General features: G+C 43.1%; 1 protein-coding gene across 1 annotated transcript in view; it reads right to left on the bottom strand.

Moving 5' to 3' along the window:
• PDE6A (phosphodiesterase 6A) overlaps positions 1–24,861 on the bottom strand; it is a 107,724-nt gene that overhangs the window by 10,060 nt on the left and 72,803 nt on the right. The window contains exons 17-21 of the mRNA XM_043980715.1: positions 16,584–16,691; positions 8,507–8,570; positions 8,139–8,213; positions 6,480–6,563; positions 3,494–3,641 (exon numbers count right to left, since the gene is read on the bottom strand). Of these exons, the coding sequence (XP_043836650.1) occupies positions 3,494–3,641; positions 6,480–6,563; positions 8,139–8,213; positions 8,507–8,570; positions 16,584–16,691 (479 nt within the window). The remainder of the gene's footprint in view (positions 1–3,493; positions 3,642–6,479; positions 6,564–8,138; positions 8,214–8,506; positions 8,571–16,583; positions 16,692–24,861) is intronic.

A 24,861-nucleotide genomic window follows, 5' to 3' on the forward strand; every position in this document is an offset into this window, starting at 1 on the left:
CCAAATCAATGCTCTTTCCACAGGTTTTCTTATAACCCCCAAGGAGATTTCCCCTTGAGAGCAGGGCACTGCGACTTCTACTTTTTTGATTTTTTTTTTTGGCACACCCTCCCCTTTAATAGAGGACTCTACATGTGTGGAAATCATGCTTTTAGATGTGTTCGTCAGTGGGCAGTTGTAGCGACTAGCAGGGCCTCCCCTCCTACTGTCATGCACTACGCCAGCACCAAGTGTGCTCCAAGGCCTCCAACGTGAGGCTCTGCACACATGATTTTCTATTGCTTGATAAATACTTGCAGAATACTGCTGTAAAAAAAAAATGTTCAAAAACACTGGACAAGCATTTCAGGAACTGAATTCCAGTCAAAGCTGGATCCTGCCCAGTGCCTTTATGTGATCTTTCTGAGCCCCAGTTTTCTCAACTTGAATAATATTAATGACAAGAAAAACTCACATATATGTGTATGTATGTATCACTTTACAAAGCACTTTCCTTACAGCGAGCCTGTGAAGTGGGTGATACAAGTAGTGAGCCCATTTTACAGACATGAACACTGAGGCTCAGAGACTTAAATAACTTACCCAAGAGTTGGTGTTGGCACCAGGCCCTGAAATTTAGGGCTTTTGCCTCCTAGATTAGGACTTTATCAATATACTATGACTTTCTCTATAAAGTGGGAATACGTAATAAAGTTATAAAGTGCCAAGTTTGCCTCATAGGGCTGTAAGGATTAACTGAAATAATGGCTGTTGGGGCCACTAGGTGGCACAGTGGATAAAGCACTGGCCCTGGATTCAGGAGGACCTGAGTTCAAATCTGGTCTTAGATACTTGACACTTACTAGCTGTGTGACCCTGGGCAAGTCACTTAACCCTCATTTCCCCCCCCCTCCCCAAAAAAATAATGGCTATAAAAGTGTTCTCAAGTATTTAAAGCACTACATTTAAAAACTTAAAGCACTGGTAGGGTTACTTTTGTTATCATTCCTCCATGAAGGCAGCACAGCATGGAAAGACCAAAATACAAATTTCAGAGTCAGGAGCCTGGGTCTTCCAAGTGCCAGTTTTCATCTATACTAGTGGTGGGACCTTGGACTGTGCAAGTCCGGCCTCCTATACATATGTGTTCCCAGTAGAAGTAGAACTTACTTTGGATTTGGAAGACCTGGCTTCGAATTTGGCTTTGGATGCTACCTGTATGACCTGAAAGAAGCTGCTTCACTTTAGCACACTTCAGTATCCTCATCTATGACATGACGTGGTTGGGCTGGATGACCTCTTAGGTCCCTCCATCTAGGCAAGCCACTTAACCTCAGTGGGCCTTGGCATTTCTCTAAGAAATGAGGGTTAAGTGACTTGCCCAGGGTCACTTAGGTAAGTTAGTAAGTGTCAAGTATCTAAGGCCAGATTTGAACTCAGGTCCTCCTGAATCCAGGGCCAGTGCTTTATAGCTAAAGAGATATAATTATGTATATCATAACATATAATTATATGTAATATGTAACAGTATTATATAATATATAATTATAATATACTATATAAAATAATTATGATGATAATATATACCATATTTAGCATTTTGCTTATATATATTTAGCATTATATACTGCTTTAAAGGTTTGCAAAGTGCTTTACATATATATTATCTCATTTGATTATAAATAACCATAAATAGTCAGGACTACCTTCCCCCCCTTTCTGGTAGCTTTCTCTCTCTCTCTCTCTCTCTCTCTCTCTCTCTTTCTCCCAGAGACTCCAAATCCAAATCCTCCCACTCCAAATCTTTGGTCCCTCTCCCTTCTCCTTCCTCCTCTCCCAATCCTCACCTCTTTTAAGATTATTGTTGCTATGCTCTTTACGTGGTAGCAAGGAATTGGAAGTTGAGGGGGTGCCCATCAATTGGGGAATGGCTGGACAAGTTGTGGTATATGAATACAATGGAATACTATTGTGCTGTAAGAAATGATGAGCAGGAAGAGTTCAGAGAAACCTGGAGGTTCTTACGTGAGCTGATGATGAGTGAGATGAGCAGAACCAGAAGAACATTGTACACAGTATCATCAACATTGAGTGTTGACCTACTGTGATGGACTATATTCTTCTCACCAATGCAATGGTACAGAAGAGTTCCAGGGAACTCATGATAGAAGAGGATCTCCAAATCCAAGAAAAAAAAAAAGAAAGAAAGAACTGTGGAGTATAGATGCTGATTGAACCATATTATTTCTTTTGTTTTGGGTGCTGTTGTTTTTTTTTCTATTTTGAGGTTTTGCATCACTGCTCTGATTTTTTCTCTTGTAACAGGATTAATGCAGAAATAGGATTAATGTTATTATGTGTATATATATATGTGTGTATATATCTATATGTATATGTATAGAGATATATAGATATAACCTATATCAGATTACCTGCTGTCTAGGGGAGGGGGGAGGGAGGGAGAAAAATCTGAAATTGTAAGGCTTGTATAAACAAAAGTTGAGAACTATCTTTACATGTAACGGAAAAAATAAAATACCTTATACATTAAAAATTAAAGAAAAAAAGAAAGTGATGAACACACACAAAAAAAAGATTATTGTTGCTAGACTTTAAAAATCTAAGAATATGGGGTCAGCTAGGTGGCACAGTAGATAAAGCATCAGCCCTGGATTCAGGAGGACCTGAGTTCAAATCCAGCCTCAGACACTTGACACTTACTAGCTGTGTGACCCTGGGCAAGTCACTTAACCCTTATTGCCAAACAAACAAAAAACAACAACCCCAGAAATATAAAAATAGATTCTGCAGTACAATGGTAGACTAGGTTTTTGGGTTTTTTCCACATTTCAAAGGGCATTTAAAGCACCAATGCAATCATGGGTCCAGTCTTTATCTTGGTCCTCCACCAAAGTTCTCCCCCATCTCACCATGGCATGGGAAGTAATTCCCTATCTCTTAATCTGAGCATCAGTCTCGAGAGGCTAGCTCATCACCAGGAGGTGAGTCAACAGGGGGTGGTTTTCCTGATGGTTTTTGCTACAATCAAAAAATCCCTCTCTTTAGGTATGAAAGGGTTGTGGTCTGTAATCTGTGGAGGAAGTCCCCACATCAATGAGATTATGGAGGTTTTGAAAGCAGTGGTGCTCTTGCAAGACTGGAAACTGAAAGAGGTGAGCGCTTTGCGGCCAATGAATTTCTCTCCATAGATCACCATCCAGACCCCTCAGGGAACAATGAACTCTCTAGATCTGGGAGGGGGGGTGGGTAAAGACAGTAAGCAGCAGTGTCCTCACTTTAAAAAATGGAGATCATGGGAACTTAGATCTACAGACTGGGAAAATGAGGCACAGCAAGGAAAATTGGTTTGTCCCCAGGCCACATCAGGATTAAGCAGCAAAACTGGAATTTGAACCCAGATCTTCTTTCTCGGGTGCTCTGCTTTTCAGCAGACTTTGTACAACCTGTGGGCAGCCCTGGCCACCTGCTTTAGAGCCCAGGTGCCCTTACAGACCTTGCTTGGCCTCTGCTTTTTTCTGCTTCTCCTCCTCCAGGGCTTTCATCTTGGCATCATATTCATCAGCCAGTGCCTTCCACTCCTTCCGGTTATTGGTGATGCCATCCAGCATGGGGGTGATCTGTTCGTGAAACCGGGAAAATTCCTGGAAGAGAAGATGAGGTCTCTTGTCACCTAGGACAAAGGAGCAGCTAGCAGGTAGGTAACCCACTCTCTATTATTCCAGCCAAGGGAGGGATGGAGAGCACTCTTGTTGGAAAGTTCTTCCTTCTATCAAGGCCTACCTGTAACTCCCTCCCACTGTTCCTTGTTCTGCCCTATGGGGCCAAGCAGAATGAATCTCATCCCTTTTCCCCAAAATAGTTTTTCAAATATATATAGTGTTCAAAAGTCTTCTAGTCTAATAGTGAAGTTTCAAGTTCCCTAAACGTTCTGATCATCCTTCCCCGGATACCCTCCAAATTGTCAGTGTTCCTCTTAAAATGTAGTACCTAGAACCAAGGGAATGGGCCCAGAAAGGTAAAGTCAATTGCCTAATAACACACAGAATGTGAATGACGGAACCAAGATTGAAACCCAGAGCTTCTAACTTTTAATGTCTTGCTTTTTTATACCCCTGCTGCCTCCTGCTCTCTGAAAATCAGGCCATGCTCCAATTTGCCTACAGCCTCTCTTAGACATATTTGTGAACGCATGCAGTATCCTTCTTGGTAAAATATAATCTCTCTGAGGGGAGCTCTCTGTCATTTTTTACCTCTGTATCTCCAGTGCCAGAAGCCTTGCATATGGGCACTTAATAAACTTTTGTTAATCAAATACCTCTTCAGCTAACCAAGGATTGTTTGTCCTTGGGCTAGAATTAATAGAAAACAAAGTTTTCAATAAAATTAAGCCAATGACTATAAATTTGTGAGTTATCTTAATAAATTATTTATTCTCCTGTAGGATGCTTTGGACGTCTCATGTAACTATTTATCCCCTAACTATGGCCATGCAGAATTGTGTGTGGAAAGAGCAAAAAAGCCTGATTTCTAGTCTCAGCTCTGCTACTGACCACTTCTTTGGCCTTAACAAAGTACTCATAGACGCTGAGCCTCAGTCCCTTCATATGTAAAAGAAGGATAATTATATTTAGAGTTACAGTGGGCTCTAGAGTTCAGATAGTCATATTCCTTCATCTTATCGTTTCATAAAACAAGGCCCAGAAAGGGCAATCGTCTTGGCAGGAGGTCACAGAGCTACCACAGAGCAGGGCTGAGGTTCACATTCAGGTCCCAGGCCCCCAAGTTCAGTGTGCTTTCCACTCCCCTGGCCTGTGTCTATATCACGGAGCTGTTGTGAAGAGCAAAAGAAATCAAAATAATCTCCATTACAAAATTCAAGACTCCTTTTTATCAAGTACTTCACACTTTACAAGGCACTTCTCTCACACCTGCCCTGGAGAGAAAACTGGTACAAGGATGATGGTGGTGATGATAAATAGCTAATAATTCTATAGTACTTTAAGATTTTCAAAGTGCTTTATGTCTATTATTTTATTTGCTCCCCACAACAATCCTGTGAGGTAGGTGTTACTATTATATCCCGCTTACAGATGAGAAAACTGAAGCTGAGTGATGTTAAATGACTTGCCTAGGGTCATCCAACTAGGAAGTATCTGAAGAAAAATCAGAATACAGGTCTTCCTGACTCCAATGTCACGCTGCCTCTCATTCCCATTTTGTTTTGTTTTGTTTTGTTTTTGCGGGGCAATGAGGGTTAAGTGACTTGCTGAGGTTCACACAGCTAGTTAGTGTCAAGTGTCTGTGGTCAGATTTGAACTCAGGTCCTCCTGAGTCCAGGGCTGATGCTTTATCCACTGCACCACCTAGCTGCCCCCTTATTCCCATTTTAAAGAAGGGAAACCCAAGGATCAAAGTGGGGTAATGACTGGTCCATAGTCCCAGAGCCAAGACTGCTCCCAAATCAAGTGTTCTTTCTCATGTTAATCACAATCAGGAAGTCAGGGCGATTGATCCATGGGGCAGGAAGGCAGCAGCTATTACCAATAGCCTTAAGAAGGACACCAGTTTCTTTTTCCTCTAGGTCAGGGATCCTTAACCATTTTTTTGTATCATGGACCCCTTTAACAATCTGGCAAAATCAATGAACCTTTTCTCAGAATATTGTTGTTTTTTTTAACACATAAAAGAAAAAATACATAGGATTGCAAAGGAGACCAATTATATTGTAATATAGTTATCCAGATAGTGAAAAAAAATTCACAGACCCAGGCTCAGAGCCCTTGCTCTAGGGCAGCCTATTGGCTAAAATCTTTTTTTTGGGGGGGGGGAGGTGCGGGGCAATGAGGGTTAAGTGACTTGCCCAGTGTCACACAGCTAGTGTCAAGTGTCTGAGGCTGGATTTGAACTCAGGTCCTCCTGAATCCAGGGCCGGTGCGCCACCTAGCTGTCCCTATATTGACTAAAATCGAGCCTGACTTCTCATGTTTCTCAATTGGCCCTTGTATGGAAGCTCTGACTGCTGTCCAGAAGAAAAGCCAAGTTAGACCTCTGCATGGCTGAGCCCCTGAGCCCTGGAAATGCTGACTACCTGGGCAGCCTTTACCACATGTAAACCTGTGTTCCCCTATGCTGTGCATGTCTCTGGGCTGAATCACCTGGTGGGCTTTACAGCCAGCCACTTTCTGCAGGACACAGGCTTCCTCCAAAGGGCTTAGGTGAGGAGGATTCCATAATGCCAAGTCAGCATGGATGAATCCTTGATTACATATTCCAAGCCCTTCTGTGTGGGCTTGTCTGCCTGTGTTGGAGGTTGTGGGGCCCTGAAACCTTCCTTACAGTCCTGGGATCCACGCAAAAGCGATTAGAGGCTACAAAGAAAGCCTTTCTTTTCTGAGCATCCGAGAGTCAGGTGAAGAGAGGGGAACCAGGTGTGTGCTTCTAGAAAACAGGTTACTGGATCGGACGAAGGTCAGGCCCACCTTGTAGACGAAGGTACAGACGAAGTCGATGAAACCAACTTGCAGCTTGGGGAGCTCGTCGGCTTTATTCCTGTCCATCATGGGCTGTCAAGCAGAAGGTGGAGAAAAAAGGGCAGAATGCATTATTCCTTCTCAGTCACAGAACCGTCACCTGCTCAGATCTGCCCTCGGCCCCCAGAGGGCTCCTCAGCATTCCCCCCATGTGTTGTCTAAGGGATTCTGTCTCAGGAGGCAGCCCTTCTCCTGACTGGCATCCCATAGGACTTTGCATTTCCAAACTCACCAGAGGGCAAAAAAAAAAAAATGGTCCAGAACATTGCCTACATTGTCAGGTAGGGAAGGTCAGCTGGTGATGGTTGCTATAGATGTATGTAGAAATAACTATGATATTAAAATTTTTTTAATTAATTTATTTTCATTTAAAGAATTTTTTTTTTGGTGAGGCAATTGGGGTTAAGTGACTTGCCTAGGGTCACACAGCTAGTAAGTGTTAAGTGTCTGAGGTTGGATTTGAACTCAGGTCCTCCTGAATCCAGGGCTGGTGCTTTATCCACTGCACCACCTAGCTGCCCCTAAAGAATTATTTTTTTAAGCCCACTTATGCTGCTATGGCAAAGGACATTTTTGCATTGAACTTTCCTCTGTCCTCTGAATAACAGAAGCAGGTGGTGGGTGACCTTGGGCCTAGGATACTGCTGACATAGGCTATCAGAAAGTATTCTTTAGCTACCTAGGACTGGAACACTTTGGAATCCCTTAATATAAACACAGTACAGAATGGCTTCTCACAGAGTGACAGAGGGTACATTCACCTTCCTTTTCAGAACAGAAGCTTCTGCTTCTAGTCCAGGAGAAGCAGCACCAGAAGGATTTGAGGGTTCAAAGGAGGTGTGGAAAGGCTTACATAGGACAAAGCGAGATGGTGGAATTTAGAGGTGGGAGAGACCTTAACCCTTTGGCAAATTACTCAACTTTTCTTGAACCTGTTTCCCCATCTGTAAAATGGACATAGTAGGATTTAGAGCAGCCCCCTCATTTTAGAAAGCAGAAAAACTGAGGCCCAAAGAGGTCAAGAGACCTACCTAGGATCACACAGTTAGTGGCTTAGCTGGGATTTCGGGTCCTCTAACATCAACCCACCATTTTTTTTTCTACCACATCACCTCTAACACTGGGCTCCCTCAGATTTTATAAGAAACTTGGGGACAACTGTCTTCTGTGAGGAGACCCATTGATCTGTAAATTTTATGTCATTGGTGGAATACTATATATAGGTCCACATGGATTGTGTGTATTTTTCCATGAAATGTAGCAACAGGGTAAATTTGTGCTTCTCCATCAACATCAAGGTGAGGTCTCATCTCTAATAATAATCATAGTAATAGCTAACATTTACATTGAGCTTTAATGTCTGTGAAGCACTTTGTATATATTATCTCATTTGATCTTCACAGGAACCCTGTTAGGTAGGTGTTAATATTGTTCCCATTTTACAAATGAGGAAACTGAGGTCAAGAGGGGTTAAATGACTTGTACATGAACACACAGCTGAGGCTAAGATTTGAACTCAGGTCTTTTTCCACTCTAAGGGCAGCATACTCTACCCTAGACTTCCTATCTGCCTAGTTTACAAAAAGATGAGCTCTAATTTCTACTTACAATAGGGTTCTGCTGGAGCACAGTTCTCTCCAAATCTCCTTGTTCCCAGAATTCAGCAGCCACCAAAAGAGCCACCTGCGAGCAATAAAAGGGTAAAAACTCCAAATCATCACACTGAAGAGCCCCTACAGCTGAGGTTCTGGAGGCCAAAGAGAGGCCTGGTGTGTGTGCTCTCTGTGGATGGCATCCACCATGTAAAAATTATTCAAATGGAATTCTTTGGAGGGTGTGCAGCGATTGCAAAGGCTGTCTCAGCTTTGATGTTAGTGGGGAATCTGGATGGGCCCCCAAAAACCTCTATGAGAAAAGAGCAAGAAGAGGTTCCCCCAAATCACCCCCTCCTAAAGGGAATGTAAGTTTATATGTACCTTGCTCTGAACTTCCCAGGGCTTGGTTATAGCAGATAAGTCGCAGGCAGTCATCATCATTGCCCTGGGGACACAAAACAGTGATTAATAGCCAACTAGCATGAAGGAGATGTATAGGGTTGAGCCCCTGGGTCTAAAATGGAAGCTGATGCAGAATTCAATGATCCTTAAATTCAGCACCCCTGGTGGTGGGCAAGGCACCGCTGGGCAATGATGCAGTAGTGAAATAAGACACTGTCCCTACCCTCAAGATGTTTACAGTCTGCTATAGAGGAAGCAACATAATAATAATAGCTATTATTTGTATAGCAATTACTATGTTCCAGGCACTGCACTTTATGAGGCCACTTTACAATTATTATCTCATTTGATCTTTACAACAACCCTGGGAGGGAGGTACTATTATATCCCCATTTTATAGATGAGGAAACTGAGGTTAGGTGACTTGCCCAGGATCACACAGCTAGTATCTGAGATCACATTTGAACTCAGGTCTTCTTGACTCCAGGCCCAGGGCTCTATCCCCTGAGCCACCCAGCTGCCCCAATAAGCATACAAAGTAGAGTGTCATATGGGGGAAAGGAAAGATTCATACAAAGTACTCAATGGAAATTTAAGGAGGGAAAGATCTCTTTTATCTAGGGGTAAACCAGAGATAGTATGTATCAGAGAAGACTTCAGAAAGGAGGTGACACCTGGATTGCCTTAAAGAAATGGGGGGGAGGGGGCAGCTAGGTGGTGCAGTGGATAAAGCACTGGCCCTGGATTCAGGAGGACCTGAGTTCAAATCTGGCCTCAGACACTTGACATTTACTAGCTGCGTGACCCTGGGCAAGTCACTTGATCCTCATTGCCCTGCCAAAAAAAGAAAGGAAGGAAGGAAGGAAGGAAGGAAGAAAGAAAGAAAGAAAGAAAGAAAGAAAGAAAGAAAGAAAGAAAGAAAGAAAGAAAGAAAGAAAATATCAGGTGGCTTCTGGAATCTGTAAGGAACAGATATATACAAGAGTAGTGGGACATTGGAGCCCAGTGTCTATTGGTAGACACAATTTCCCCAAGTGTGTCTCTTTTGAGGACTTCACTCCTTCCATTTCCTAAGAGAGGGAGAAGAAGAGGAAAACCTTTGCAAACAGCAGTGAGTCAGAAGGTGCATCAGGGAATTGGAGTCTGTTTGAGGAAGCTGCCAGGACAGCCCCATGTTCCTCAGGCTGCTACCACCAGCTGCACCCCGGGCTGTGGCTTTCAAATGAAGACAGAGCCATCAAGGGGGGAGGGGAACTGTACCAGAAGTGAGAGCAGGCCCTGGAAATAGCCTCCCTCAATGGATAAAAAGGATAAAGAGACCAATCCCAGTAGAAGCAAAGCAATGGAAAACAGTTGCCATGGAGGCGGGGACAAAGCAGTGGTGACGAGGAGTGGAATCTAGGGCCAAGAAAGGCATCAGGTAAGATGCTGATTTGGCTGAACTGAGCCAGAGGGGCAGATCCAAGATAAGGACTCCATTTCCCCTGGGTATTCTCCCTCTCAGGGATAACATGTATTTGTTCCAAAGCTAATCTCTCATTTCTTTAAAATGGATTTTTCCCATTTCTGTTCACTTAGTCTCTAAAAGCCAATAAATATCCAGATAAAAATGTGGTTAGCCGTTGGCCACCACTTACTGGCTCATATGTGTTTTACTTGCTCAAAAGCATCTGAGAGGAGGAAATTATGGTTGGCACTGCCCTTTGCTCTCTATACCACTACAGCTAGAGATTAGCATACACTCCCCACTAGAAAAATAGTCAAACAGCATGAGCAGTTTCCAATGGAGAAAATACAAATAGCTAGCTTATTTGTTGTATTCACAACAATGCTATTAGGTAGGTGCTCTTATTATCCCTATTTTGTAGGTGAGGAAACTGAGATTGAGTAGGGTTCATTCACTTGCTTGTGATCATACAATGAGAGAAAGAGGTAGGCAGTTCTATACTGTGGCACATATATTCATCAGAAACAGAAAGACACAGGGCAGCTAGGTGGTGCAGTGGATAAAGCACCAGCCCTGGATTCAGGAGGACCTGAGTTCAAATTCAACCTCAGACACTTGACACTTATTAGCTGTGTGACCCTGGGCAAGTCACTCATTGCCCTGCAAAAAAAATAAAGAGAGAGAGGGTGGGGGCGGGGGGGGGCAAGGAGATTCTCTAATTGTTGGGACCCTTCCTAGCATGGGATCTCAAGAGGAATAAAATACTTTCTTGATTTACAACTTTCTCAAAGCAGAGAAGTACAAGTGAATGGGGACTCTCCAGAACACATATTGAATTTAGCAGATTAATGGAGCCCATCTGCTATTCCAGGTGGTGTTGCAGATATTTTTCCATTTCTCATTGGTTCTTCCTGTGGCATCATGAAAAGGAAACTCAGCCCTCAGAGGGTCCTTGTTGACTAAAGAGAAAGCCAGGGCCCTAAGGGAAGAGCTGGGAACTATTGGAACTGTCTTCTTGAGGATGGGGGCCAGCCAAGAGGGAGTAACTAACTAGTTTTCCTGCTCATCAACTTTCACCTTCATTCTTCCCATTCACCACAATGGTGAATTTATTATTATGGTGAATTAATATTACAGATTTATCTATTCCTCTTTAAACCTTCCATAACACCTCCTTTCCTCCACCCTCTCAGCTGAGAACCTTGCCTTATACTTCACTAAAAGAAAATCAAGGTCATTCACCAAGAACTGGATTCTTTTTCTTTTTTTTTTTTTTGGTGAGACAATTGGGGTTAAATGACTTGCCCAGGGTCACACAGCTAGTAAATGTTAAGTGTCTGAGGCCAGATCTGAACTCAGGTCCTCCTGAATCCAGGGCCAGTGCTCTATCCACTGCACCACCTAGCTCCACCCCCCCTTATTTTTTTGGTGGGGCAAGGAGGGTTAAGTGACTTGCTCAGGGTCATACAGATAGTAAGTATCAAGTGTTTGAGGCTAGATTTGAACTGAGATTCTCCTGAATCCAGGGCCAGTACTTTATCCATTGTGCCACCTAGCTGCCCCCTTAAGAACTAGATTCTTTCCTCATCTTGCATCACTCAGATGTCTTTTCCCATGATCTCTTCCTTTACTTCTGTCTCACATGAGGAGGTCATCTTCTTTGCCTTTACCCTCCCAAGCAGTCTTATTCCATCCATCTTCCCCAGCAGATTGTCCCCTCCATAATCCCTACTCTCACTAATCTTTAATCTCCTTCTGTTAACTGGCTGCTTTTGCACTGCCTACAAACACCTCCCTTGATCTAACCATTCCCAGGATCTCTCCTTCCTTCCATGGCTAAACTCCTTGAGAAAGTCATCTCCAGTAGGTACTTTCATTTCCTCTCTTCCCATTCTCTTCAAAACTCTCTGCAGTCTGATTTGTTACCTCATCGTTCAACTAAAATCATTCTTTCCAAAGTTACCAGTGATCTTTTAATTGCCAAATCTAATGTCCTTTGCTCAGTGCTCATCTTTCTCATTTCCTCTGCAACCTTTGACACTATCGAGCACCTTTTTTCCTATATACTCTTTCCTATGTAGGTTTCTGTAACACTCCTCTCTCCTGGTTCTCCCGTATGACCACCTCTTCACAGTATCCTTTGCTGGATGTTCATCCAGGTCATGCCCATTAATTCTGGATATTGACCAAGAGGGTGACCTAGGCCCTCTTTTCTCAATTTACTATCTCACTTGATGATCTTATCAGCTCCCATGGGTTCAATTATCATCTCTATGCAGATAATTCTCAGATCTATTTATCCAGCCCTCACCCCTTTCCTGATCTCCAGTCTTGAATGGGATGTCCTATAGGCATCGTAAACTTAACAAGTACAAAGCAAAACTTATTTTTTCGGGCCACTAGGTGGCGCTATGGATAGAGCACTGGCCCTGGAGTCAGGAGGACCTTAGTTTAAATCCGGCCTCAGACACTTGACACTTAACTAGCTGTGTGAACCTGGGCAAGTCACTTAACCCCCATTGCCCCTCACAAAAAACAAACAAACAAAAATTATTTTTTTTCTCCCTACCTCCATCCAAACCCTTCCTTTTTAAAACTTCTATAGAATTTCTCCTGGCTCCTGACTCCATGCCTTTGTTACAACTGTCCCCCTCGCCTGGAATGCCCTCCTTCCTGATCTTTACCTCTTGGCTTCCTTCGGGTTTCAGTTCAAATCCTACCTTTTGTAAGAAGCCTTTCCCAATCTTCCCCCCACTCCAACTGCTAATCACCTCCCTCTAAGATTAACTTGCATTTACTATATATACAGAGAGAGGTATATATCTATATATAAAGGATATCTATAAATCTATATATCTTATATGGACCTAGTTATTTATGTAGTATCTCCTCCATTAGAATGTGAGCTCCTTGAGGGTAAGGATTATGTTTCTCTTTTCTTTGCAGCCCCGTTGCTAAGCACAGGGCCTGGAATATGGTTAGTCAGTCAATAACATTTATTAAGTGCCAAGCACTGTGCTAAGCAGACAGGATACAAAGAAAGGCTAAAGACAGACCCTACCCTTGAGGAGCTCATAATCCAGTGAGGGAGACAACATGCAGATCGCTACGTACAGGATAAATAGGAAATGATTAAGAGAGAGAAGCCCTTAGAATTAAGAAGGATCAGGAAAAGTTTCCTAAAGAAGGTGGAGTTTTATCTGGGACTTTAAGGAACCCTGGCAAGCCAGGGAGGCAGAGATGAGGGGGAAGAACATAGTAGGTGCTTAATAAATGCTTGTTGGCTGCCTGGCCTTCTCTCCAGTACTGCCAGAAGAGCAATTTATACTCTCCAGTTGAGAAATAGTTGAAGGGCATTAGCCATTTGCAAAGGAGAAAATACTAATAATCAAATGAAAAGTAGCTTGATTCCCCTAATGATAAGAAATGCAAATCAAGACAGACTTAAGCTACCATTTTATTAGCAGACATAGTACTGCTCCCTGCCAAGAAAAAAGCAATGTTAGCAGGGTTATGGAAAATTGTTGCTTTGGGGGATAGCATTCCAAAAAAAGTTTGTACCAATAAACAGCAAGAGTCACATAACTAAACATATGCTTTGATCCAGTGATTTCATTGCTGGGATTTTTCCTAAAGATATAACAAAAAAGAAAAAGAAAAATACCTCTCTGTACAAAATGTAGCACATAAGGGAAAAAAATATAACAATTAGAACTGTCTAAAATTGAATAGAGCTGCCCTAGGGAGTGAGAGTGTGTGACCACGTGTTGGGGATCACAGACGTTTTTGTTGTTGTTCAGTTGTGTCCAACTCTTTGTGACTTCATTTGAAGTTTTTATTTGTGGTAGTGAAAATAAAGTCAATTGATCTCCAAGAGCTGAGTTGATGAAATCACACATCAGGGACAAGTAAGAAAGACGATACAGTGTATGGTCAAAAATGTAAAGAAGAATCTATATACCCCTTTGTTGCTCAGTCGTATCTAATTCCTTGTGACCCCATTTGGAGTTTTCTTGGCAGAGATACTGGAGTGGTTTGCCATTTCCTTCTCTAGCTCATTTTATAGGTGAGGAAACTGAGGCAAGCAGGGTTAAGTGACTTGCCCAGGGTCACACAGCTAGTAAGTGTCTGAGGCCAAATTTGAACTCAGGAAGATGAGTCTTCCTGATTCCAGGGCTGGCACTCCATCTACTGTGCCACCTAGCTGCCCTCAATCACAGAAATACAGATCATCAAAGCTGGAAAGGCCTTCAGAAGTGATCTAGCCCAATCTGTACTCCACCAGGAATTTCCTGTGCAATCTCTCTGACATGTGGTCATCTATAGGAGATTCCAATTCCACTTTGGCTATAAAGGATCAGATGCTTCTCGGTCTCCAGTCATCCTCCCATGGTGGCACACTTGGACATTTCCTGGGGTTGGGCAGGGAAAAGAAACAGTAAACCAAGCAGAGAAGAATGTGTGGGCATAGGGAGTGCAGTGGGGGAGGGACTAAAAAAAAGTTTTAGGATAACGTGATATGTTGAAATTAATTCATCTGATGTTCACAGTCAACAAACAAGCACAGTTGTATTGATGTTTTATTATTAAAGTTTTAATAAAATATTTAATTTTTTAAAAAGAATACTTGAGGGGCAGCTAGATGGCGCAGTGGATAGAGCACTGGCCTTGGAGTCAGGAGTACCTGAGTTCAAATCCGGCCTCAGACACTTAATACTTACTAGCTGTGTGACCCTGGGCAAGTCACTTAACCCCAATTGCCTCACTAAAAAAAAAAAAGAATACTTGAATGTAGGATATAAAGTACATGTCAGTAGATTTAACCCCTTGGGCCCAGAATAAATATAGCAAATAGAACTTGTATTGGGATAGATTCTCCTGGGGACTGACTGGACCTTTGCTTTCTATCATTCTTTGAGATGGTAAAATATAAGGGCAGAGGTTATTTTGATTTTGTATTTGTATCCTGAGTACCTTGCACACAGCAACTGTTTAAATATTTTTTAATACATAAGGGACTCGGGGCAGCTAGGTGGCGCAGTGGATAGAGCACCGGCCCTGGAGTCAGGAGTACCTGAGTTCAAATCCGGCCTCAAACACTTAACACTTACTAGTTGTGTGGCCCTGGGCAAGTCACTTAACCCCAACTGCCTCACTAAAAAAAAAAAAATACATAGGAGACTCAATGACCTCCAAGCTCTAAATTGGGCAGTTAGGTGGCACAATGGATAGTGCACTGAAACTGGAGTCAGGGTGACACATCTTCCCCAATTCAAATCTAGCCTCAGACACTGACTAGCTGTATGACCCTGGACAAGTCACTTATCTGTTTGTCTCAGCTTCCTCATCTGTAAAATGAGCTGGAGAAGGAAACAGCAAACCACTCCTGTATCCTTGCCAAGAAAACCCCAAATGGAATGATGGAGTGTGACCTGACTGAAACGACTAAACAACAACAAAATATTCATTTCTACGGCTGAATATTGCCCATAGTTAAGAATCTCATCTTCTTTTGATACCTGTTAGGTTATCCAGGACTATTATGGCTTCCCTCCCCCATCCCCATCCCACCCCCAAAAAAATTCCTTCCTCTTCCTTCCCAAACAGAAATCCTGCCATAAACTCAACTGTGCCTAATTCAGTACAGTGTCCTTAGAATTGGTTCTTATAACTTTCACAGTTTGTGTGTGGAGGAGGAGAGAATTGAAGCAGGAGGGATGATACTCAACCGTGGGCCACAAACCCATCCAATACCACAATTGCCAAAAGAAAATCTATGGAAATCTCCAGCCCAGAGGGCTCTCGGCTCCTAAAACTTTACATAATGCATTGCAACAGGAAACAGTGGAAGGGGAAGGTAGAAACACACCACTGGAGGGAGACAGAGGCCACAACTGGGCGAGACGTCCACCAAAGCTTTAGCAGCTTTCTATTTAAGCCATTATCCTTGCTAAGTAGGTGCTAATACCACAAGTCTCAGTACTCTCTAAATTCAGCATCGGGGAGCAAAGTCCCATTAAGTTCCCCCTCTTTTAGGCTCTCCTTTTTCTATCTATTCCCAGATGCATCACAACCAGGCAGGTTTTTATCTCATACTCCAGGGCTCTTCTGATTTCCTCATATCACTACAGACTCCCAGTGGAAGTGGGAGTCACTTAGTCTTCTTTCTGAATTAGAGCAGAGGAGAGGAGAGGAGAGGAGAGGAGAGGAGAGGAGAGGAGAGGAGAGGAGAGGAGAGGAGAGGAGAGGAGAGGAGAGGAGAGGAGAGGAGAGGAGAGGAGAGGAGAGGAGAGGAGAGGAGAGGAGAGGAGGAGAGGAGAGGAGAGGAGAGGAGAGGAGAGGAGAGGAGAGGAGAGGAGAGGAGAGGAGAGGAGAGGAGAGGAGAGGAGAGGAGAGGAGAGGAGAGGAGAGGAGAGGAGAGGAGAGGAGAGGAGAGGAGAGGAGAGGAGAGGAGAGGAGAGGAGAGGAGAGGAGAATCTCCTCAATCAAGAGACAACACTAGTCTCTGTCTCCTACCCTCAACCCTGCAGTCTTAACAATGCTGCTTCAAAGGGTTGGATAGGAGTATTATTAACTCATCAATAAATTAAAAATTCTCTTAATACTTACATGACAATTTCCTTCCGAGTCTGTTCCAACATCATGTACTGGGTCCACTCCTGTTCATTCTCATAAGTTTTAGACTGATCCACAATCTTCTGGAACATTGTCCTTTTTCTGTAAAATGTGAAATAATAACAGAGCAGAGGATACTGAAGTGACTGGAGGCAACAGAATTTACAGTCTGGTATTCATTTATACCTAAGATTATAAACTCCTTGAGGGCAAGGACTGTCTTTTGCCTCTTTTTGTATCCCCTGTGTTTCTCATAGAGTCTGGTACATAGTAGGTGCTTAAGAGCGTACTGCCTTTCCTCTGCCATCTTCCAATGCTTAATAAATGTATATTAATTAATATTTTCAAGTTGAAGTCCTATATAGGGAAGATTCCCACCCAGCTGACCTATGATTAATTGTAATGATTAATCAACTAACTTTAGCTCTAGGGAACAGACTATAGAGATGGGGCAATATGCATATAGGATGTTCCATACTCTGTCAGATTCAGTAACTGTGCTGGTTGTTTTAGCCTAACCTTTTTTTTTTTTTTTTGGCAGGGCAGTGGGGGTTAAGCGACTTGCCCAGGGTCACACAGCCAGCAAGTGTCAAGTGTCTGAGGCCGGATTTGAACTCAGGTACTCCTTAATTCAGGGCCAGTGCTCTATCCACTGCGCCACCCAGCTGCCCCCCTAACTTTTTTTTACTGTGTTACACAGGAAGGCTTCAAATTTGGGTGGGTGCGGGTTGGTGGAGATCTATATTAGGAAATGACTGTGCTGTAAAAACTAAGGCATTAATAAAACCCTAAACTACCCTCAAAGCAGGTCCATACTGGAGCCAGCTCATATGGATTCCCAAGACCCACTTGTTAAATTTTTAGCATGATCTCTTGCACCTTGGAAATCAAATGCTGCAAACTGGGACTTGATTTATTGCTTCATTGATTGTCTGGGCTTGAGAGAGTGATAGAGAAAATCTTAATACAGATTAAGCTTAAAAGTGTGTTGGGGTTACACTTTTTTTTTTGGAGAGGGAGAGAGAAGGGGGAAGAATAAGCCTTTCTATAGCACCTACTATGTGCCAGGCACTGTGAGAAGCACTTTTTTTTTTTTGCAGGGCAATGAGGATTAAGTGACTTGCCCAGGATCACACAGATAGTAAGTATCAAGTGTCTGAGGCTGGATTTGAACTGAGGTCCTCCTAAATCCAGGGCCAGTGTTTTATCTACTGCACCACCCAGTTGCTCCCCTACCCCCCATGAGCACTTTTTTTTTTTTTTTTGGTTTTTGCTGGGCAATGGGGGTTAAGTGACTTGCCCAGGGTCACACAGCTAGTAAGTGTCAAGTGCCTGAGGCTGGATTTGAACTCAGGTCCTCCTGAATCCAGGGCCGGTGCTCTATCCACTGTGCCACCTAGCTGTCCCCCATGAGCACTTTTAACAAATATGGCACACCCTTGTCTTAAAGGTATCAAAGGCGGAGGAAAAAGCACTGCAATACATACTGGAATATACTGAAAACTGGGAGACCTAAATTTTAATATATTTAACTATGTGACCCATACAATTTGTTAACTTTTTTGTTTGTGGTAGTGAAAATAAATCGTTTGATTTCCAAGAGCCTAGATGATGAAATCACAGACCATGGACAAGTGAGACAATGCAGTGTTAAGATCAAAATGGAAAGAAACATTTGTATACCAATTTGTTGTTGTTCAGTCATGTCTAACTCCTTGTGACCCCATTTGGCGTTTTCTTGGCAGAGACACTGGAGTGGTCTGTCATTTCCTTCTCCAGCTCATTTTACAGATGAGGAAACTGAGACAAATAGTGTTAAGTGACTTGTCCAGGATCACACAGCTAGTAAGTGTCTGAGGCCATATTTGAACTCAGGAAATTGAGTCTTCCTGACAACAGGCCTGGCCTCTATCCTACTAGCTTCATCATATATCCCTTTACTGAGCATGAAGTTCTATTATCAAAACTGATAGAATTAGAAGGGAGGTAATTTCCTCCTAGTGTTTGTATTTTGTGGACAAAGGCCAGCTAATCTTTATCTCCTCCCAGCTGTGCATCTGACTCTTTCAACACCATATTTCAGGTGCATGCTCACCCTGGACAACTCCCTCAGCACCTGGGACCTCCTTGCCCTGGGATAGGCATCCTCCCCATCGGCCTTCTCATTTTTTTTTGTTTTGTTTTGGGGTTTTTTGCAGGGCAATGAGGGTTAAGTGACTTGCCCAGGGTCACACAGCTAGTAAGTGTCAAGTGTCTGAGGTAAGATTTGAACTCAGGTCCTCCTGAATCCAGGGCTGTTGCTTTATCCACTGCACCACCTAGCTGCCCCCCAGCCTTCTCATTTTGAAATATCCCTCAGCCATTCTGTCTCCCTTCTTCCATTGGAGAGTGTTTCCTGGTGCCTCTGTCTTGGGAAGTGTCCCAGACCCACCAACATCCATTCCCATCCCACCTATGCTTCTGGATTTCAATGCCATTCCCCCATGTGGATATCTTAATCCTCTGTTATTTAGCTCCCATTTGTGTGTTGTTTTCCTCCATTCAAATAAAAGATTCTTGAGGAAAGGGGCTGCCTTTCTTTTTGCTTGTATCTGCATCCCCAGGCCTTAGCACAGTGTCTGACATATAATTAGAAATGCTTACTGCCTGCCTAGCTAGGCACTGTGCAAGGACTGGCCATGCTCTGGTGGCTTTTTAAAAATGGAGGTCTCAGGGCAGCTAGGTGGTGCAGTGAATATAGCACGGGCCCTGGAGTCAGGAGTACCTGAGTTCAAATCCGGCCTCAGACACTTAACACTTACTAGCTGTGTGGCCCTGGGCAAGTCACTTAACCCCAATTGCCTCACTAAAAAAAAAAAAAAAATGGAGGTCTCCTCTCTTAGTCTACTATCTAAAATGACAGTCAAGACCAGAAGTAGATCTGAAAAGTGTGTCCCATGGCACCAGATCCCAGCCCCTGAAGGAAGAGAAGCCTGTTGCTGGAAGAGAAGGATTTTCTCTCTCCTTCTCCCCTGCCTCCCCCTCAACCATGACATCTTCCAGCAGAGCTAGTCATCCAGTAGGACATACCCCATCTAGGACAGGTAAGGGTTGAGGGAGGAGATAGTTCTGAGTAGTGAGTCTGTGACTCTGTGAGTCAAGAAGAGAGTTCGTGCTGGCCACTGGGATTTGAGCTGAGGAGAGAGAGAAATAGGCCCAGACAACCTAGCTGTGCACCATGCCCAAAAAACAGACTGCAGCCAAGAGAAACAGTGTGAGGAAACCAAGAAAAGGGAAAACACGTCAGAGATATGGAGTGCTGAAGTTTCAATACTTTGGCCACATAATGAGAAGACAGGACTTGTTGGAAAAGACCTTGATGCTGGGAAAAGATGAGGACAAAAGGAAAAGAGGATGGCAGAGGATGAGATGGATAGATAGCGCCATGGAAACAATGCAAATGAACTTAGACAGACTTCAGGCAACACTCCATGGGGTCACGTGGAGTCAGACATGACCAAAGGACCAAACAACAACAACATGTAGTGTTGGTGCTGTGAATTGTTTTAGCCATATCTCCTTCCCAAGGTGTGACTCTCTAGAAGAGTGTGACTATGAGTGTGCTTGTGCTTATACTCTTGCTGTGTGTAACTGTGGTAGAGGATGCTCCAAGATTATGGGGGAAAGGTTTTGTTACTACAGTTCTCCTGATACTTTACCTTTCTTAAACCTATTCTTTGTCTCATCTCAATTATCCACCTATCACCTTCTTAGACTATTCTCTATGCTCTGACTTCACTGTTTTCCCTTCCTGATCTTGACCCTGTCCCCTATTCCCAAATCCTCCTTTTCCCTATTGTCCTATTACTCACTCACCTCTGGATTATTCCCACCTCTCTCTCTCTCTCTCTCTCTCTCTCTCTCTCTCTCTCTCTCTCTCTCTCTCTCTCTCTCTCTCTCTCCCTTTGCAGGGCAATGAGGGTTAAGTGACTTGCCCAGGGTCACACAGCTAGTAAGTGTCAAGTATCTGAGGCTAGATTTTAATTCAGGTCCTCCTGAATCCAGGGCTGGTGCTTTATACACTGTGCCACCTAGCTGCCCCCATATTCCTACCTTCTCTGCTTTTACTTATCTGCTGGCTGAGAACACAACAAATTTATGTTGGCTGCCCTCACTCCATCAAGACAATCCTTTCACTCTGCCCTAATTGATTTCAATCTCACTCTCTGCAAAAGTTGTTATGAACCTTTTCTTCTATCCTCAAACTTCCTCCTCCTCTTCCTCATCCCTTCTCAGTGGAGGATATTGACTCTTTATTGAGAAAAATGAAGCCATTAACCATGAGCACACTATTCTAACTTCCAGTCTCCCCTTTCCTCTCCTCTCCTTTTTCCTCCTGTTCCTTTCTTCTCTTTTCCTTTCCAATCCCCTCCCCTCTCCTTCTTTCCCCTCCTCACCTCTTCTCTCTTCTCCTCTCTACCAGAAGTTTAATGATCACTGTAGATCACATGCAGATCTGCATATCCAGCCCCAGTCTTGAGCTTTGATTCCATATCACAAACTGCCTATTTTACATTAGAAACTTGATGTCCCAAAGATATCTCAAACTCAATATGTTCATGCAAAGAAGAATGTCATCTCTCGTCCAAAGCCCATCACCATTACCAAACTTTACTTTGTTGAAAATATCACTTATTTTTTCAGTTTACCCGATTCAGAAACTTAAAATTATCCTGAAGTTCTCACTCTACTCTGCCCAGGTTTCCTAATCTTGTCATTTCTTTTTTTTTTTCTTTTTGTTTTTTCAAATCTTGTCATTTCTACCACTATATCTCTATACCCCTTCCTTCTACTCACAGCTATGACCTCAGTTTAGCTATCAGCTTAGTTCTTTACCTAGCTGCCAAAGTGTTTTGGTTTTTTTTAAGTACAGTGTCACTCCCCTACTCAAAAAACTTTAGTAGCTCCTTATTGCCTCTTGGTCCATATATGAACTCCTTTATTTAATTATTTTGGTTGGTTTTTTGGGTTGTTTTGCGGGGCATTGAGGGTTAAGTGACTTGTCCAGGGTCACACAGCTAGCAAGCGTCAAGTGTCTGAGCCTGTATTTGAACTCAGGTCCTCCTGAATCCAAGGTCAGTGCTTTATCCACCATGCCACCTAGATGCCCCCTGTTTAATTCTTTTTTTTTTAAATTAAATTAAATTTTTTTTTTGGTGAGGCAATTGGGGTTAAGTGACTTGCCCAGGGTCACACAGCTAGTAATTGTTAAGTGTCTGAGGTCAGATTTGAACTCAGGTCCTCCTGAATCCAGGGCCGGTGCTTTATCCATCGTGCCACCTAGCTGCCCCTATTTAATTCTTTTTTTTTTTTTTTTAGTGAGGCAATTGGGGTTAAGTGACTTGCCCAGGGTCACACAGCTAGTAAATGCAAGCGTCTGAGGCCGGATTTGAACTCAGGTACTCCTGACTCCAGGGCGGGTGCTCTATCCACTGCGCCACCTAGCTGCAACCCCTGTTTAATTCTTAAAGTGCTTCACAATCTTGCCCCAAACTATTTCCAGTTTCATTATCCATTACCCTACCCCCTTCTAGAGCTCTGCAATCCAGCCAAATTGACTTCCTCTCAGTTCTTCACACAATGGCACTCCATCCCTTCACCTTTAAACCTGCTCATCCCTTGTGCCTGGAATTTACTCCTTCATCTTTATCTGATAAAATCGTTCACTCTCTTAAAGATGCAAACACTACCTTCTCTATGAAACCTTTCTCTGATACCTCCAGCTGCTAATGCACTGAGAGGTTAAGTGACTTGTCCACAGTCATACAGCTAGTATGGGTCAGAGGCAGTGAGTGGATCTCATGGGGTGTGTATAAAGTTGTGATCAAAGGTAATAGAGGATGAGGAGACAAGATGCATCTTCTTCTTTCTAATTTTGTCCCACGCAGGGGGAGCAGAGCAGGAATTATAGCCAGATGAAGAGATCAGGCTCAAGAACATGGGGTGGGGGGCAGTCAGTAAGGGAGAAGGAGGGGAGAAGTTCACCAAAGCTTTAGCAGCTTTCTATTTAAGTCATTATCCTTGCTAAGTAGGTGCTAATACCACAAGTCTCAGTACTCTCTAAATTCAGCATCGGGGAGCAAAGTCCTATTAAGTCGTTCCTCTTGTAGGCTCTCTTTTTATCTATTCTCAGATGCAACACAACCAGGCAGGCTTCTTATCTCATACTCCAGGGCTCTTCTGAATTCTTCATACCACTACAGACTCCCAGTGGAAGTGGGAGTCACTTACTCTCCTTTCTGAGTTGCCCAGGAAAGGAAAGAGTCAATGAGTTAACTTGAGTCCCCGAGGAGCCACAAAGTCATGTCAGCAAGCCAGTTTCTCAATATACCTGGCCATGCCTCAGAAGCCCTAAAAAGTGGGGAGAAACCACAGGGGGAATCTTCCAGAAGGTTGTAAATGAGGACAGAGGAGCTTCCTTGTGGACCAGTGTAAGGCAATGAATAAACTTAAGAAGGAATAATATCATCTGTGTTGATAGAGATACTTTACTTATTCTGGATACTTGGCTTCAGTTCATTTAGCCTCACAATAATGTATATTTATATAGCATTTATTTATATTTATATGACATTTATATAGCACTTTAAGGTTTGCAAAGCAGATTACAAATATTATCTCATTTGATCCTCACAACAGTCCTATGAGGTAGGTACTATTATTAGTACAGAAGGAAACTGAGGTAGACATGGGTTAAAGTGGCTTACCCCAACTTACCCAACCACAGAGTTGGGTAAACTCAGGCTTTCCTGACTTCAGGCCCAGTGCTCTATCCACTATACTATCCACTATCCACTATATATATGCTTGCAGCTTGAAGAAAGTGAGGGATTGGGGCAGTTAGGTGGTGCAGTGGATAAAGCACTGGCCCTGGATTCAGGAGGATCTGAGTTCAAATCCAGCCTCAGACACTTGACACTTACTAGTTGTGTGACCCTGGGCAAGTCACTTAACCCTCATTGCCCTGCAAAAAGAAACCCCAAAACCAAAAACAAACAAATAAAAACAACAAAAAACAGTATATTGCTATTACTGTATGCAACATTTTTTTCTTTCTGCTCATTTTACTCTTTGTTATTTCATGCAAGTTTATTTTTAAATAGAACAACTGGCTTGTTGGGGTTTTTTTGGTTTTTTTTGTTTTGTTTTGCAGGGCAATGAGGGTTAAGTGACTTGCCCAGGGTCACACAGCTAGTTAAGTGTCAAGTGTCTGAGGCCAAATTTGAACTAATGACCTCCTGAATCCAAGGCCCATGCTTTATCCACTGCGCCACCTAGCTGCCCAGAACAACTGATTTTTAAAAATCAGTATCTAAAACCCAAAGTTACAGATAAGAGCATCAAAAGATAATCAAACATCAGGGGGCAGCTAGGTGGCGCAGTGGATAGAGCACTGGCCCTGGAATCAGGAGTACCTGAGTTCAAATCCGGCCTCAGATGCTTGATACTTACTAGCTATGTGACCCTGGGCAAGTCACTTAACCCCAATTGCCTCACCAAAAACCAAAAACCAAAAATCAAAAGATAGTCAAACATCAATGGAACCAAGCAGAAGAGGCTATGATTCTTCTTCCCTTGACAACCCTCAAGACACTTGGAGATAGCTGACTGTTAGCACCCCCTCCACCAATTTCTTCTGTTCTTTAGGTTAAACATCTCTAGTTCCTTGGTGGAGAAGGCTAAAAGCTACATTGGCCTTCTTGGGAATACTGGGGCGGGGGGTCATGAGAAAAGTAGGACACCTGATAATGTATCCCTGTGTTGATTAACATACTAGTGACTAACATAGATGTTCCATGTGGGTAGCAGCCCAGAAGCTCTTGAGATAGGATAGGGATGGTGTCAGACAGTATGGTATATGTTTGGTCTATGGCCTGGATAGGCGGTCATCTTCATAACCTATGATTATATAACTCTATAAATTGATTTTGGCCTTTTGCCCTTCAAAAACTAATAAAATCATCTGAGAGCATATTTCTGGTTCTGAATGAGCCAAGAACAATTTGTATAAGGAGGACAAAATATTCCCCTTAAGTTCTTGGCAAATAGCTCTTGGCTGTTCCTTTTGTGTGCTGGAAGGAAGGTCTGTCCTCATCCGTCTGAATCTCTGAGTATTAGCTTGGTCTCTTCTTGGACCCAATCTTCAATCCCCACGTAGATTAAATTAGAGAATGTCAGAGCTGGGAGGGAACTTAGAAATCATTAGGCCCCAGGAGGAAACTAAAGTTTCTGG

The sequence above is a fragment of the Dromiciops gliroides genome, chromosome 2, assembly GCF_019393635.1.
Source record: "Dromiciops gliroides isolate mDroGli1 chromosome 2, mDroGli1.pri, whole genome shotgun sequence".
NCBI classification, from domain to species: Eukaryota; Metazoa; Chordata; class Mammalia; order Microbiotheria; family Microbiotheriidae; genus Dromiciops; species Dromiciops gliroides.